The 16,794-nt window shown below is 38.6% G+C and overlaps 2 protein-coding genes across 7 annotated transcripts in view; both read left to right on the top strand.

Moving 5' to 3' along the window:
- Positions 1-6,639, top strand: part of ptpn13 (protein tyrosine phosphatase non-receptor type 13) — a 51,124-nt gene extending 44,485 nt beyond the window's left edge. For 5 of the 6 annotated variants that reach the window (XM_081613420.1, XM_008424542.3, XM_017307985.2 and 2 more), the window contains 20 exons: positions 65-163; positions 255-628; positions 1,008-1,167; positions 1,294-1,449; positions 1,648-1,819; positions 1,942-2,152; positions 2,281-2,363; positions 2,469-2,530; positions 2,814-2,969; positions 3,131-3,296; positions 3,386-3,472; positions 3,562-3,656; positions 3,741-3,796; positions 3,889-3,989; positions 4,098-4,246; positions 4,662-4,752; positions 4,832-5,169; positions 5,248-5,463; positions 5,553-5,615; positions 5,708-6,639. In XM_081613420.1, coding sequence (XP_081469546.1) covers positions 65-163; positions 255-628; positions 1,008-1,167; positions 1,294-1,449; positions 1,648-1,819; positions 1,942-2,152; positions 2,281-2,363; positions 2,469-2,530; positions 2,814-2,969; positions 3,131-3,296; positions 3,386-3,472; positions 3,562-3,656; positions 3,741-3,796; positions 3,889-3,989; positions 4,098-4,246; positions 4,662-4,752; positions 4,832-5,169; positions 5,248-5,463; positions 5,553-5,615; positions 5,708-5,785 — 2,913 coding nt within the window. In that variant the 3' untranslated portion in view covers positions 5,786-6,639. The remainder of the gene's footprint in view (positions 1-64; positions 164-254; positions 629-1,007; positions 1,168-1,293; positions 1,450-1,647; positions 1,820-1,941; positions 2,153-2,280; positions 2,364-2,468; positions 2,531-2,813; positions 2,970-3,130; positions 3,297-3,385; positions 3,473-3,561; positions 3,657-3,740; positions 3,797-3,888; positions 3,990-4,097; positions 4,247-4,661; positions 4,753-4,831; positions 5,170-5,247; positions 5,464-5,552; positions 5,616-5,707) is intronic. The other variant, XM_017307986.2, reaches the window with a different exon arrangement.
- A 3,727-nt stretch (positions 6,640-10,366) lies between these two features.
- sdad1 (SDA1 domain containing 1) lies at positions 10,367-16,146 on the top strand. The gene is made up of 22 exons (XM_008424543.2): positions 10,367-10,590; positions 10,667-10,771; positions 10,855-10,953; positions 11,068-11,178; positions 11,711-11,782; positions 11,871-11,971; positions 12,054-12,111; positions 12,198-12,272; positions 12,382-12,483; positions 12,738-12,807; positions 12,899-13,002; positions 13,101-13,158; positions 13,232-13,290; positions 13,371-13,447; positions 13,932-14,029; positions 14,127-14,203; positions 14,423-14,546; positions 14,664-14,755; positions 14,870-15,057; positions 15,420-15,504; positions 15,646-15,807; positions 15,926-16,146. The coding sequence occupies exons 1-22, from the start codon at positions 10,501-10,503 to the stop codon at positions 15,971-15,973; spliced, it is 2,055 nt and encodes a 684-aa protein (XP_008422765.2). The 5' UTR covers positions 10,367-10,500; the 3' UTR covers positions 15,974-16,146.
- The last annotated feature ends 648 nt before the right edge of the window (positions 16,147-16,794 follow it).

Here is a 16,794-nt window from a genome sequence, read left to right as displayed (position 1 = left end):
GTTATTTTGGTCATTATGTTTTTTTTAATCACATATATTTTTGGGGGCATTTGTTTGCACCTAGGAGGTGATATCAGCCTTACGAGGAACTGGACAGGAAGTGACGCTGCTGCTCTGTAGGCCTGAAAAAGGTGTTCTTCGAGACATGGACACCTCAGCTTCGGTGAGCTGCTTTAAAAAACAAATCTAAACGGTTTTATAGCTACAGTTTGTTAAATAATTAGAAATAAAAAAAAAAACATATTCCTTCTTAGACACCCAAGCCATCACCCAGGAAGGTGCCCGTAACCATTACAGAACCCAGTCAGAGCTTGAGCAGGACGACGACTCCTCCTGGGACGACTCCGAAAACCCCTGTGGAAGAGGCACTGGCTAGGCTGAACTTCAGGAGCCCCGGCCGACACAACAGCTACAGCGACAGCACCGATGGTGATGAGGAAGTGGAGAAAGCGTTCACCTCCAGCGCCTTTGAACACAGCTTGCAAAGCTGGGACAGGAGTGCCTATCAAACGCCCAGTGGCAACGCAGAACTGGGACGCTTTGACAGCTCTGGTCAGCTGGACGGCACCTTCCACTCAGCTTTTTATTCTCCGAACCTCTCAAAGACAAGATTGGACCTCAGCAACAGGTACCTGATCTGTTATGCACTCCCTTGCAATTGCAGACAGTTTTCTACATGACCCTCAACATATCCAAAAATGGCATATTTCGTCACAGATGATGAATAAAACTTTTCAGTACCTTTCTGTTATCAGCTGAAAGTCTTGCTTCCTCTCACTCTTAACATTCTGTAGCTTCCTTCGTCTCTGTGCTTCCTTTGACTTTATTTTAGACAACTCACTGACTTATAATTTCTAACTTAATTTTATTTGACTGACGTGCTGTACATTCTCTGAGCAGGAAGTTATTTAAGACCCGATTTCAGTCACTAGCCAGCTTCTCAATGCATCTTTTTTTCTTATTTTTTAAAAAAATATTTCCTTAAATCTTTGCAAATGTTTTGAAAGGAGTTCTTTGTCACCTGTGGAAGTTGATATGGAGTCATCTCCTCTGCCTGTGATATCTTCCGCCTCTGCCCCCAGTCCTGATCCCCTGCCCCCTCCAATGTCGCTGCCCTTAAAATTCAAAGTCCCCAGCAATGGACACGATGTAGAAGAAGTGATCCCGGTAAGGACTTGAGAAAAGAGGAACGGTGTAATTTAAGACAGCTGCGCTAAAATACGGATCTGGGTCTGTCCATACATGGTCATTCCTATAACAGAGTTTGGTTTTTTTTGTTATTTTTGTTATTAGGAAGCAGAGCTGATGATTTCTTTGTTGAAGTCAGAAAAAGGCAGCCTTGGTTTCACCCTCACCAAAGGCAACGATCAAGGTTGTTACATCCATGACATTGTCCAGGATCCGGCCAAAGCAGATGGACGGCTCAGGCCTGGCGACCGAATGATCAAAGTATGAATTCACAGCAATGTCTTATTTTGTTTTTGTCCATTAGAATAAAAAATACTTTAAATTTAATTTCTAATTAGTTCAGATCCAGAGTCGCATCTTTTTTTTTTTTTTTTGAGCATTGCTGTATCAGTTTTGGATAGGTGTTTTAATTTATTTTCAACTGCTCCTTTTTGTGGATGCTCTCTTTTTGTCCAACAGGTTAACAACACAGATGTGAGTTCAATGAACCACACTGAGGTGGTGAGTCTAGTCCGTGCTGCCCCTCCTCTGGTTGATTTGGTGGTGGGAAGGATTCTGGAAGCTCCCAAATTCCCAGTGGAAGCCCACCTGCTCCCTGATATTTGCTTCAGGAGCAGCCAAGAGCCACTGGGTAAGAAACGTCCCTCTTTTAGACGTTAAAATATGTTCAATTTGTTGTCAGACTCTTAAATTTTGTATTCCGAATTACTTCCTGTGTCTAAATTAACTTTTATCTCTTTTTTTGTTTCTTAGGATTGGTCCTAGATGGGGGAAGGGACAGCATTTATGAGGTCTTATTTGTAAAAGATGTCATACCAGGTTCAACAGCCTCAAAAGAGGGAAGCTTGAAACCACTTGACCTTATCCACTACATTAATGGGGCTCCAACCCAGGACCTAACTCTGAGTGAGAGTACCAGACTCCTGGAGCTCTCCCTGAACGACCTTTGTCTGAAGGCCACAAGGTATTACGCACTCAACGTTTAATCTATCCAATGTCTAGCTTGTTCTGTTTTATCTTGGCAACTTGTGATGTCTACAAAATAAATTCAGAAACTACAATTTTTTACTTGTTCTGTTCTTTGTCCCTCAGAGATGGAATCCCTGTATCTCCTGAACATAAACATGTCACTTTTCTGGACAACAACCTGTCCAAGCTGTCATCCGGCATGAATGGTTTGTATTGCATGTTGAAGACTTTTTTTATTATTACTTGGGGCTTCATTTCATCTTGCTTTTTTTATTTAAAGTAACAATAGCAATTTTTTTTGTTGTTTTAAGGGTTTCTTAAAAGGAACGGTTCCAGAGACACCGAGGATCTCGCCGAACTTTGTCCTGCAGAGGTGAGTTAGGAAATTCATTTTAAGTTTTAAGTAGTAAAACTTTAACTTTTGTTATTTATTTGTAAGTAAGCCCACACAATGTCCTTCAAAGGTTTTCAGGCTCCTTGAACGTTAACTTCTTTATCCTGGTGTATTTAAATAAAACCCAATGAAATATATTACAGTTTAATGTTTTAATCTGGCAAAATATGAAAAAGCTCCAAGGAGTAGAAGTATTTCTGACAAATAGTCACAGTGAGTTTCTGTTAAAGGGAACTCAATATTTTTCTTATTGTGAGTATAGGAGGAGATTATAACTTTGGATCTGGAGAAGCCACCGTCTGGAGGTCTCGGTTTCTCTCTAATTGGAGGGGAGAGGGGAATCTTTGTGAAGTCCATCACTCCAGGTAGCGTCGCAGAGTCCTCAGGACAGCTGCAGGTTGGAGACAGGCTGCTCAAAGTGAGTACTGTTACACTTTTGTTTCCTGTATAATCTTGGCTTGTTTTGATAAATTCTTTTTTTCTCTGAATTTTTGAAAACTATTTCACACAGAAGCCTCAAACACAATATGCAGCTTTTTCTGATGGTTTTAAAATGGCCGCCTGCCTTTCATCTTCTAGGTGAATGATGACCTAATGACTAATATCTCCCACACCAAAGCTGTCACTACCATTCGAAAATCTAAAGGCCTGGTACATCTGATTGTTTCAAGACCACCTGACCAGAACCCAAACACATACATGGCCTATCTACCTATAAACTCTGACAAGTGCAATGGTAACACAGGTACAAGCCAGGGCTTCAGTTCTGCTCTTCAGATTTTTATTAACAGCTGCTAAACTTGAATTTAAATGTTATTTATTTATTTTTTTTAGATCTGAGTGAGGACAGTGGAGTCACCACTAAGCTTCGCATGTTGGTTGAACAGAAATCCATCAACATCCCTGCCATGCCGCCAATAGGTACTGTAGATAAAACAATAGAGCAAAGGAACTCGGAGGGTAAAAAAACTAAAAATTGCCCTCTTAATGTTTCTAATCTACCTTGACAGACTACGACGATGGTCCTCTGGAGGAGAAAAAAGACACCGAGCTTTCAGAGGACACAGACTGTGATGGATCCTCTTTACCTGAAGACTCTCCTGTGGTACAAATTCAACATCACACTTAATAAAACTCAGCCATTAAAATGTTTCTTTTTTATTAAATTGCTCATTTCTAATCCACGCAGAGTTCTCGGAAAGCAACTTGGCAAGAAGAGAGCGTGGATGACCCAAGGAATGAGAAGTATGAGTTTGGATTTGAATGTAAACTTTAGCAAAATGAAGGTTGTGTAGCCATGTTTTCTAAAATATGTGCATCGTTTCTGCTCAAAACAGCAGCTACCTGCAGATGAGTGCGGTGCAGCCAGACGATGAGGACTTCACATGGGGAAGTGATGAGCTCCCCATAGAAAAGATCAGCTCTCAGTCAACAGATGGTAGGGTTTCTTTTTTTTTTTTTGAATAAATGAAACTTGGGATTTGATTGGTTTCAGGAAGGAGATCTGAATGATTTAGTTTTGGATGCATCTGTTTATTTCGCACAGACAAGTCAATCATCACTAAGGACGAGCTGACCACTTTACCCCTAGTCAGAGTGGTTCCCGGTGGCCAGTACACAGGAACTAATCTACACTCTAAAGTCCGCGTAATAAAGGGGCTCCTGGACCAGAAAATCCCACTGCAAGAATTTGAAGTAAGTTTGGATTTAAATGCCTATAGTTTGTCTGCTGGCCGGAAGAATGTGGAATTTCATTCTAGTTTTTTTTTTTTTTTTTTTTCTGACTGGAAGGAAAATGCAGAATATGGACAAATATTTGCATTCCCAGACCTTATTGATGTTGACGTTGTTGGTACTGATGAACTTTTTTTTTTAACAAGGTCAATTATTCTTCTAGTACTTTAACTTCCTCAACCAAACCAGAAATATGTTTCTGTTTATGAAGATCTAACTGCAAATATATTTTTGTCTACTCTAATTTGAAATCCTCTCATTTTCCCAATTATCACACCTCGCGAGTTTAGAGATGTTCACCCAGAGTTTTAGTAAAGCACAACAAATTATTTTTGATAAACAAATTTGAAAACATTAGTTTTTATCTTTCTGTTAGAATCTTCAGAATCTACAGCCGCTCGATGACTGCTTAGTCGGTCAGACCAAGGAGAACAAGAAGAAGAACCGCTACAAGAACATTATTCCATGTAAGAAAAGCATCACAGCTTTTTCCACTTGGGGGGTTTTTTCAATTAAAACTAATAATACTAAACTCGTATCTTCTAGTCGACACAACTCGTGTGGTTATTGGCAAAAACGGCGGATACATCAACGCCAACTTCATCAACATGCAAGTGAAGAACGAGCACTTCAAGTACATCGCCTGTCAGGGACCTCTGCCCACCACGCTGGGCGACTTTTGGCAGATGGTGTGGGAGCAGAATTCCAACGTGATAGCCATGATGACTCAGGAGATCGAGAGCGGCAAAGTGAAATGTCAGCGGTACTGGCCGGACACGCAGAGGACAGCGGAGATGGTGGACGACAGGCTGCAGATAACGCTCGTCAAAGACCAGCACCTGGACCACTTTGTCATTCGCCTCATTGAGGTCAAAGATGTCCAGGTGAGCGCAATTTTATGCTGATTTACGTCTCGGGCAGATTAAGTGGGACCTTCAACATCCGTGTTTTTCTCTTTTAAGACCAACAAGACGAAGCTCGTAACTCACCTGAACTACACCGGATGGCCTGACCACGGAACGCCCTCTCAACCCGAGCATCTGCTCACATTTATTTCCTACATGAGACACATTCATCGATCAGGACCCATCATCACACACTGCAGCGCAGGCATTGGTCGCTCAGGGGCCCTCATCTGCATCGACGTGGTTCTGGGCCTCATAAGTAAAGACGCAGATGTAAGTGTGCAAAGTTTTGTTTATGGGGCAGGTTTATTTCATTAGTGTAATCTAATAAAAAAAATATATATATTTTTTTTTTCCTTTAGTTTGATATTTCAGATGTTGTGCGAAATATGAGACTTCAGCGACATGGAATGATCCAGACAGAGGTGATTATCTCTGATGTATTTAGTAGTTGAATTTGTTATATTAATATCGACAGTGCTTAGCTCATCTTTCACTGCTTGTTTTGTTTTTATAGGAGCAGTACATTTTCTGCTATCAAGTGGCCCTCTATGTCCTCAGATGCCTTAAAGCAGAAGAAAACATCTCAGGATAGCAACCATATCTTCTGGATCCTGGGTGACCAGTCGGAGCAAAGCAGAACAAGTCAACACAGGCAAAAATGGCCAAATTACACTACTTTTTAATGCCTTAATCGATCCCCCCTCCAATAATAAATCATTTAAGTATATTTTCTATTTTTGCTTTTTGTTCTCTGTAGCTGCTGCTCTTTTTCACTGCATTTATGCAAGCTGCTGATTGTGTTTCCTATCAAACAAGAGAACATTAATGTTTTATTTTTCCTTTATATTTCTTTTTTATTATTATTATTATTGATGATGAAATGATTTTATATTTTATGTGGAACATTTATGTGTATTTTGATGCTTGAACTGGCCTTGACAGAATACTGTGTCAGTATTTGCTATGTAAATCTATTATACAGTTATTACATACTGCCTGAGGCAAATGATAAACTGAAAGTGTACATATTATTAATCTCTGGAAAAATTAAACTGGATGTGTTTGAAATATTATGTAGAGGAAAATCTCTTTTAAATAAGATCAAATATTAAAAGTTTTATTTTGTCTTGTCATATTTTATTGTTGAGCATTTTACAGCCGTTTCGGTTGCATTCATGCCATGTAATACGATTGCAGTCACACTCCAAGCTTCAATAATTTGATCCTTAAACACGACTGGCGGATAAGACGCTCCCAAAATGTCAGAAAAAGAAACGTTACTGTATTTACTCTGATTGTTGCTTCACCCCTGCGACATAGATGCCATAAAAGTGACTGCACTCTAAAAAAGTGTTATATGGGCTGAACTTGGTATGTGGTATGTTGTGCTCTATTGAAATGTTATTGTTCGACTTCGTTTACACAATAAACCATTTTGAGTCTGAAGACTATGAATGATGCACATTGCGACCTTCACAATGTAACAGACTTTATGCATTATTGAGATGCATTTTTACACATATTTCTTTGATCTAGTTCTGTATATTTTAAGGCATTTTGAACCTATATACCAGACTGCAAGCATTCAAACATTTTAGTGCAGACAGTAGCTGACGACTTCTACCACTACGTGGTGCCAAAATATGGATTTTTTTTTTTTTAATCTAAGCTAATTGGAAGCATTTGTTCTGGCATATTTTGTAATATTTGGAAATTACAGTGCAGAGAGTTCCTCTGTAGTCTGGAAATGTATGGAATATAATTTTATTTTCCAAGTGTTCAAATGTGTTGAAAACATTTGTATTTCTCTGCGTTCTTATTTCTTATTTTTTTGTCTAAAAGTTGTCATTTCTTTTTTTCCTCAGAGTTCCTGTCATTTTTCTTTTCTCCCTTCATTCCTGTCTAGTTCATTCTACATTTCTTCGTTGTGTCCTGCCCTCTCTTCCATCCAGTCTTAGTTTCTTCTGTCCTTTTTTGAGCCCTTTGTCCTACTTTCTTACCTACCTTGTTTCCTACCTGCTCTCCTTTCTTCCCTCCAATTTTCTTGTTTTTTGCATATTGTATATTTTTAGGCCTGTATGTTGTTAGCATATTTACTACACATTTATAGTGAACTTTAGTATTTCATATAAATCTATGCAAATAATTTGAAATTGAGAAAATTAAATCCAGAAAAGTGGATTTTTTTCATGAAAAGTATGTAGGAATCCTGTATGCAGATGCATATTGTTAAGAACAATAAAACTTGTTGCTCAAAATGTTGGCTAATATTTACTGATATGGCCATTTGTTGAAGGGTTCCATATAACTGCTTTACCTCACAGTTTTCTAATTTATTTATTTTTGTTCAACAATGGAGGACTTACATTCAGTAAATTAGGTGTAACATAAAAAAATCTGGCTTAGTGTTTTGAAGCTACAAAAGTATGCATAGGGATTCTAATTTTAGGAATATTCAATTCAATTACTACTTTATGGGTGAGTGCAAAAATCAACATATTGTATCTGTTCAGACTGTAAACTATATTCTGTTTGAAATACACTCCTGGACACATATTTATGTATGTAGATATGGACGTTTAGTACTTTCACAGAATTGTTATAGAATACTTTAAATCAAAGCTTATTCAAAGTCCTAAATCCAATGAAGTAGCAGTGGTGGGCAGGAAATTGCTTTTCCACAAATGCCCACCATCCAATCTGAAAAAGTCTGAGCTGTTTCACAATGAATGGGGCAGAAATGTCAGTATATGTCCAAAGCTGATTGAGACGGAGGTGAAAAGTTTTAGACTTAATTGCAATAAAGGGATCTTTTACAAAGTTCTCACTCATTAAAAATATTTGCTTCTGTCTGCTGCCTCGGTCTAAAAACATTTTATTCAACTGATAAAGGGCACCTGTCTCATTTGTCAACAATCATAGAAGTCATATCCTCATCATAAAAAAGCTTTGGAGAGATCGTATAGTCAACAACTTAGATGTTTATAGTTGAGCCACATTGCCTCCTTGTGGCTAAATATTTAAATCAGCGCAAAACTAAAGCATAGCCTGCTTATTTAAATTCTCCTTCGCTTTCAGAGTGTAATTGATAATTTCATGAGCAGAAGCTACTTTGTAAAACTTTTTAATTTAGCGTAAGAAAAAAATGTTTCATTAAAATGTATACAGATGTGTTTCATTTTTTATGTAAATCCATCAAATTTGGGCAAGTGAATTTGTAATAGCTTAAAGTAGAAATCCACGATCCTGGTTTTCCTAATAAGACTAAAAAAACAACAATCACACTAAAATAATATATGGATTATCCATAGATTATGCACAGGCTAATTTATGGATCAAAATCCATCAGGAAGAATGTATAATGCTGATAGACTAGCTGGAGTCAATAAAATTTTTGTACAACATTCACTTTAAAGGAACTTTATTTACTTATGAGAATAAGTAAGTAAATCCATGTAAAACATTTAAAACAGGGATTTGGGACTTCACTTTCAACACACTCAAAACAGAACAAGCAGCAACAACCTCAAGGTTGCAACACTGTCAATTTTAAATATCAGCAGTGATTCTTGAGAATAGGGACAAAATGGGTTTTCATTTTCCCATATTTTTTTTTGTTATTTCTCAACCCTATGTATGCAAATATAACAAATAATGTTTTGGAAATGTAAAGATGCTAAGGTACAGACTCCCAGTTCAACATTTTTTTTAAAAATTATTTTTAATCCACCTGACCCAGAACTTTGTCATCACCATCTGACAAAAATAAATAAAATAATTTTTAATGACCCTATTAGTGATATTTTTACTCATTTTACAGACAAATGCAACAAAAAATTTTGCACCAACAAAAATTGGTGCAATACTTTTACAAAAATTGGTGCAATACTTTTATAAATGTCACTTATTCTTTTCATGTTGTTTTCTTTCCATCACCAGATAATCATCCTAAGTCAGGCTTTATTCTTGAACTTATCTGTTGATCTTGAACTCCACAACAACGCAGTAAGGTAGGTAAGGTAGGCGTTGACACAGAGCTGAAGGTGGTGACAAACTAGTGAGTAAAATGAAAAACTTGGTACATGTGAAGTAATGCAATTTATGTAAAATATATTAAAATGAATTAATTGCACATTTAAGTGAGATTTGACAACAATTTCACTGAAAGAGTCAGATAAACTCTGATGGAGTGGACATCTGACAGAGTTGACGAAATGCCAAACTACCTCAATTTATATGATGTTATTCTGAAGGAGGCCATATTGTAGCTCATCAGGTCCATTAGATCTTTATATTATACTAAAATCAAGCTTTTATTTCACAAAATTTCATAAAAGTTTTGTAAATTGTCAGTTATGGTTTTGACACATCATGGTTGTGACAAAAACTTAGGAATAAAAAGAATAAAAAACTAAAGAATAACATAAGCTAACCAGAGCTAACTAGCCCTCTTAGGAAAGGAAGAGAAAGGAAGTGGTCGTGGGGTCCTCAGAAGTTCTGGTGCCCCCCAATAATGCCTGATTTTTTTTTAACATTCTTTTCATTTCTGAAGGTGTTGACAAAAACTAGGGACAAATTTCAATGGAGTTGGAAAATATATAAAAATTATTTTTAATTCAATGTATTGATACTTTTATAATTATTTATACGATTACTTATACTTAATTGTCATAATATATCATTTTAGTTTTTTTTTTATTGTTTTAAACTATTATAATGTATTGAGTTCTGCTCCTGGACAAGGGCTTTTACAGGCATCATCCACCGACTACAATGTTTAAAATAAAATAATATTCAGCAAATACCAGGAAAATATACATTGTTGTGCTCACATGACCCAGGTTAGTTTAGTCAGATATTTAAAAAAATTACATTTTGTGTATATTTTATTCAAATTTTGTGCTTTATCCATAGGACCTGTTTTGTCCCTATTCTCAAGAATCACATGTCTTGAAATTTGATTGTTCTAAATATGTTCTCTAAAATATATGACACACTGGAAAAAAAAAAGAATCACTATGCCATTATTTTTTTAAACACGGGTCATTGTTATAACATTATTTGATTATCTTCTCCATAGCAACACAGTTAGTTTGACTAGAAATAATCTCACTATTGATTTTAAAAAGTTTCGAGGAATGTATTTTCGGTCATATGATATAACAGGAAGCGGAAATGACGACGGCGTAGACGGACGTGACGTTTTGTATGTAATGGCAGCGTACACATTGGCCACGCTTGCCTTATAAAAATAGTTTTTTCCTCCCCTTAACTTTTGACACGTCTTGGTTTGAATAATCTGTAGTCATGCCGGGGAGGCAAAGCAACAAATTACCCAACAACCTGCCGCAACTTCAGAATCTCATAAAGAGAGACCCGCAGTCGTATGTCGATGAGGTAGGTGCTGGGAGAAAACACCACCATGGGTTAAAGTTGTGTAGTGATTGCTTTTAATGCTTCTCTTCTGCTCCAGTTTCTCCAGCAGCACCGCCACTATCAGTCCAATGTGGAGATCTTCAGGCTACAGCCTGACAAAGCCAACAAGGACCTGGCGGAGCTGGTCATGTTCCTGTCTCAGGTATCCCAGCAGCATTCACTGTGAGGCAACGTGGACAGCAGAGAGTGGGTAGAAATGTGTTGAAATGTCTCCCTGCTCTTCAGGTGGCTCACTGCTACACGCAGCAGCTGTCCACATTCCCTCGGGACCTGTCTGAGTTATTAAGGAGCTACCACACTATCATAGAGCCAGAACTGCGAATGGTGAGAGGCCTTTAAAAAAAAAAACAAAAACAAACATGATGTGTAGCATCATGGGATTTTAAGATGTACAAAGATTTCAAGTTGTTGTTGATGGTGTCCTTTTGCTCTTGTCAGACTTTCTGCAAGGCGCTGATTCTGCTGCGGAATAAGGATCTTATTGACCCCACAATTCTCCTGGAGCTCTTCTTTGAGCTGCTGCGGTGCCATGATAAACTTCTCAGGAAGGTCAGCCTGGAAAATATCAACACACCCGCCAAAGCTCTTCACGTTTTTTCATTACTGTGACTATGTTGTTTATGTGGTAGACCAACCAGGAGTGGGCAATATGGCCATAAAGTTATAGCTATCCTATTGTGGTACAGTTGTAATAACAATAAAAGTAACAGTGAGAACTATATATTACTTCTTTTTTTAGGGAACTGTATGGCTGTGACTGCATGGCACAGTAATTACCATGGCACAGTAATTACAGCCCCACAAATGGGTATGTTGAAAAACATACCCATTTGTAATATGCTTCCTTAGGATAGCAGTGATTTTTAAGCATTCAAATTTATTGATTTTTTAAAATATTCCCATTAAATAAACAGTGGGGAAGAAATGTAAAAATAACAACCACTACAAATGAAAAAAAAAACTTACGTTAAAAAAATGTACCACAATAAATGATAAACGATGCGATAAATGCTCACCCCTCAGACCAACACGAGTAATGCATATGTGTGAAATGGAAATGTATATATTTTTTTATCCTCAGACTCTTTACACACACATCGTGACAGATATCAAAAACATCAACGCAAGGCACAAAAACAACAAGATCAACACGGTAAATGGAGTGTATCTGAGTTTGTGTCAATTTCCTGTGATCAGCCAGTTTGAAGTGATCATCCCTGTTGTATTGCGCTTCATTACAGACCCTGCAGAACTTCATGTATACAATGCTGAGAGACAGTAACCCCATAGCGGCCAAGATCTCCCTAGACGTCATGGCTGAGCTTTACAAGAGGAACATATGGTGGGTTTCATATAAGATCCGTGAAACCCGGACGTTCCTTGTGAATCGCTGTGTCTCATAACCTGATTGTATTCCTGCTCAGGAATGACGCCAAAACGGTTAACGTCATTACAACGGCATGCTTCTCCAAGGTGACAAAGGTAGGCTTTTCGTTTAGGGGCGAGGAATACATTTCTCAATCTGTACCGAGAAATAAATAAATTAACATGACGTGCCTCTCCGCTAGATTCTCGTCGGAGGCCTAAAGTTCTTTCTGGGCAAAGACGAAGATGAAAAAAACGAGAGCGATTCGGAATCCGAGGCAAGTTTGACGCATGAGGCGATCACCTGTGCAGGCGAGAGGCTCTCTGAAACCTCAAAGTAAAAAAAAAAAAACTCCTTTTTTTTTTATTTTTTTTTTTATTTTTTAGAATGAAGGAACATCTGCAAGAGACCTGATGGTGAAATACTCGACAGGCAAAAAAACCACCAAAAACAAGAAGAAGATGGAAAAAGCGATGAAAGTCCTCAAGGTAGCAGTGTCGTGAAAACACAGAAGCACGTATTATATCTGTGCTCTTCAGTCGGGACAATCCTCATTCAAAATACACAGCAATGATGTGCACCTCGTGTACTATGCAACTATGAGTGCTTCCATTTTAAGTTGTAGTAAACATAGGGGTGTCCTAATTTAATCTTGACCAGAAACATGCGTTTTATTTACACGTTGTTGCCGTATGCTCTTTGACTGTTAATTTGGTGTCATTTTTTTCTAAACTCCCTGCAGAAACATAAGAAAAAGAAGAAGCCTGAAGTCTTCAATTTTTCAGCGATCCACCTCATTCACGATCCTCAAGGTACGCTCGCCTACCGTCTCTGTGCTCTCATGCACTGATTGGCGTCCTGGTTTACCGAGCGGCTAACCATCAAGTCAATCTTTTGATCTAGATTTCTCAGAGAAGCTCTTGAAGCAGCTGGAAAGCTCCAAGGAGCGCTTTGAGGTGAAGATTATGATGATGGAGCTCATCTCTCGTCTGGTCGGAATCCATGAGGTCGGTTTCGTTTTTGATTCAGCGTGTCTCTGATATCTTATGAAATGGCAAATCAGTCAAATATCAGCGTAATCACTTTTGCTGTTTGGCTTCTGCAGCTCTTCCTCTTCAATTTCTACCCCTTCATCCAGAGGTTTCTGCAGCCGCATCAGAGGGGTAAGTGTCGCTCGGTGTCGAGCTGCGCTTCGTTTTGGAGATTTTTCGTAACGTTGCGCTGTGGTCTCTGCAGAGGTTACAAAGATTCTGCTGTGTGCCGCCCAGGCTTCACACCAGCTGGTTCCACCTGAGGTACGTCCTAAGCTCACTCTGCGATTTACAAAGATTACACATCAGGGTGTGAGCTTGTTTGTGTGTGCTGCTCTCTGCAGATCATTGAGCCTGTGATCATGACTATCGCCAACAACTTTGTGACAGACAGGAACTCTGGGGAGGTCATGACTGTCGGGTAAGTAGTTAATAAATGCTCAAATAATGTACTTTTTCACCTCTTTGTGGACAACTTTGTTAAACTGTCAGGGTTTTGTGATGCAAAAAATAAATAAATAAAATTAGAAGATGTTTAGTCATTTTATAACTTCCTCCATATTTATATTTACATATTTCCTGGACAGTTAGCTGAGTCATAACTAACCCTAAAGGGAAAAATGATTTTAGTTGATTGGTTTTAGCTTTAAGTATGCACCCCTTAAAGTAAAAGTATGTGACCTATATATATATATATATTCTTTACATATGTTATGAGATAGGTAATCAGTGAAAAGATGAAGTCCTCTGCCTTCTCCCAGTGCTGTCTAGAAGCAACCAACAAGGTCTTAGCGCTGTCAGTCATCTCTGTTATGCTTTGCCATTGTTTTAATTTAAGGATGTGCACAGTGATGCACCAAGTTTATTGACACATTTGAGAGATGGATCATATTTGCACTTTTTAGCATCAACGCCATCAGAGAGGTGACAGGCCGCTGCCCGCTCGCCATCAATGAGGATCTGCTGCAGGACCTGGCTCAGTACAAGACCCACAAGGACAAGAGTGAGCAGATTTTCTTCTATTTATTTATTAAATTGTTTTTTTTTTGTTTTTTTTAAATACAATTTCATATTCACACTGTCTTTTGCCGCATTTTCAGATGTAATGATGTCTGCCAGAGGATTGATTCAACTGTTCAGAAATCTCAATCCACAGTTGCTGCACAAAAAGGACAGGGTGAGCTCATGAAGTGTGTCAAACCCTGACTGACGCCCATTAGCCCTAATACAGTGTACTCAATAAGGAACAAGAGGGACAACACAACATCACATTGAATTTATAATGCGTGCTAAAAAAAAAAAAACAAGTTGGAAAACTTGTTACATTGCTGCTTTTTCAGCTCTTAGCCCTAAAAATAAGTTGAGTATCTATAACTAAATCAAATCTGTTGTGCAGGGGAGGCCAACAGAAGCCTCCACAGAGGCCAAAATAAAAGACTATGGAGAGATTGAGGCTAAAGACTACATTCCTGGAGCTGAGGTCTTGGATGTGGAGGAGGAAAACAAAGAGGAAGATGAAGGTCAGCTACTGTTGTACTCAGGAACTAGTGGTTAATATAGAAATGGCAAAAATCCATGTTGCCCTGAACACTGGATTTTTGATTTTACCGGCAATGTTGTTCCCTACAATTCATCAGATGGTTGGGAGAGCGCTAGCATCAGTGACGACGACGAGGACGGAGAGTGGGTTGACGTTCACCACTCATCTGATGAAGACGCGGGAGAAGTGGTGAGAAGTGGGACACGCAACCAGTCAGGCTGCAGAAACCTGCAGCCTGACTGGCTTAAAATGAATTCAAAATGAATTTGAATTCATTTGAAGCACTTCCGACATTTCTCCAAGGCTGAGAAACTCCAGAGTATTCCGGCTGAAGAGAGAAAAGCGAAGGCAGCGGCGGTCAGCGGCAGCCGGCTCCTCACTCAGGACGACTTCAAGAAAATCCGCCTGGCCCAAATGGCAAAGGAGGTCAACGCTGCTCCGGGGAAGGGTCAGAAGAGGAAAATGGCAGACAGTGACAATGAAGAGGACAAGTGAGTAACACAAAACAGAACAATATTTAAGATCTGCCTTTTAAAATTTTGTGTCTGACTCTTTTTTTTTACCTTCTCATAACAGATTTTAACCTAGTTCTGTTCAAGAATCTCAATAATATACAAAGGGAAAAAAAACAGCATGGAACAGAGTTCTGTCTAACCTTCTTACTTTGAGATAATAATGTATAAAATGATCTTGATTTTACGTATTGAAGAAAAAAAATATTATTTTAGAGTTTAGCATCTGTTTGCTGTTAACCTAGCTTTGTTTTTTTGTTTTTGTTTGTTTTTTTGCAGCTCAGAAAACAACAGGGCAAAAATATCGAAATAATTTTTTACTCTTTTCGTCAAAATTTCAGAGGGGAGCTGCTGACACTGAGACACATCGAGAAACTGCACAAAAAACCAAAATCAGACAAAGAAACCCGACTTGCAACAGCCATGGTAACGTCTTACGCCTGCTTTCAAATTTTACACCGAATCCGGAGTAACTGGATTATTTACCGATGGACAGAGTGGAGTAACGTTTCCCACCAATAAAATAAGCTGTTATCGATGACCACTAAATGTACGTTTGCTGTCTAGGCCGGACGAACGGATCGAAAGGAATTTATGAAGAAGCGGACCAAGCTGAACCCGCATGCCAGCACCAGCAACAAGGAAAAGAGGAGGAAGAAGAACTTCATGATGATGAGACACAGTCAGAACGTCAGAACAAAAGGCAAACGCTCCTTCAGAGAGAAACAGGTAGCTCAAAATATATCTAATTTTTTATTTCACTATGGCTAAATCACCTGTTTTGGCTGGAAGGACAGAAATATTTTGACTTTTGGAATGGCAATTATTATTATTTTTTTTCATCCAGCTCGCGCTCCAGGCCGCCCTCCTGAAGAAGAAGAAGCAGTACAAGTAGGACAAGCAGGAGCCACTCATGCTGGCTCCAACGGCCATCACAGAAATGTACCTTCGACTGGGTCAAATAATATTGTACAACCGTTAAATGACATGTTAACTTTCTATCTTCATGTATTTGTGTGCAAATGTACATTAACTTACACTCTTTTGAAATAAATAACCAAATTGCTATTGATGTTCTGTGACTTAATTTTTTTGAACATCCCTAATTGAAATAATAAAGCAAAAGTTTTTGCGAAGATGTTATATGTACAGAAACGGTAATGATTGTTGCTTCCTTCAGTTTCCTCCTTTTCAAGAGAGTGTAATTCAAGTTAGTTTCATAACCTCGTTTCAGGTTTCCTCATTTTTACAATCGCTAGCAGGAATTTGCAGACACAACTCAGATATACTGTAAAGTAACTTATGCCAAGGTGCTAAGATGTTAATGTGTAATTTTATGAGACTTTATTGCACAAGTCAACTGTGTATGTAATTAGGGGCATGCCATAGCAATGCATAAGGAGAGCAGTACTGACTTGCGAAGCAAGTCAGTACTGCCTCCATGCATTGCATGGCAGGCACCTATTGTTCTACACCCAATAGAATGTCTCTTTATTATTAGGGGCATGCCATAGCAATGCATAAGGAGAGCAGTACTGACTTGCGAAGCAAGTCAGTACTGCCTCCATGCATTGCATGGCAGGCACCTATTGTTCTACACCCAATAGAATGTCTGTTTATTAGGGGCATGCCATAGCAATGCATAAGGAGAGCAGTACTGACTTGCGAAGCAAGTCAGTACTGCCTCCATGCATTGCATGGCAGGCACCTATTGTT

This window comes from Poecilia reticulata, chromosome 12 (assembly GCF_904066995.2).
Source record: "Poecilia reticulata chromosome 12, P_reticulata-male-v2, whole genome shotgun sequence".
Taxonomy (NCBI): Eukaryota; Metazoa; Chordata; class Actinopteri; order Cyprinodontiformes; family Poeciliidae; genus Poecilia; species Poecilia reticulata.
This window is presented reverse-complemented; position numbering and strand designations above follow the sequence as displayed.

Coding starts and splice junctions, on each gene's coding strand:
- sdad1 (XM_008424543.2), top strand. CDS start 10,501: ATGCCGGGGAGGCAAAGCAACAAATTACCCAACAACCTGCCGCAACTT. Junction 11,972..12,053: donor CTTTACAAGAGGAACATATG/GTGGGTTTCATA, acceptor ATTCCTGCTCAG/GAATGACGCCAAAACGGTTA. Junction 13,291..13,370: donor ACCAGCTGGTTCCACCTGAG/GTACGTCCTAAG, acceptor TGCTCTCTGCAG/ATCATTGAGCCTGTGATCAT.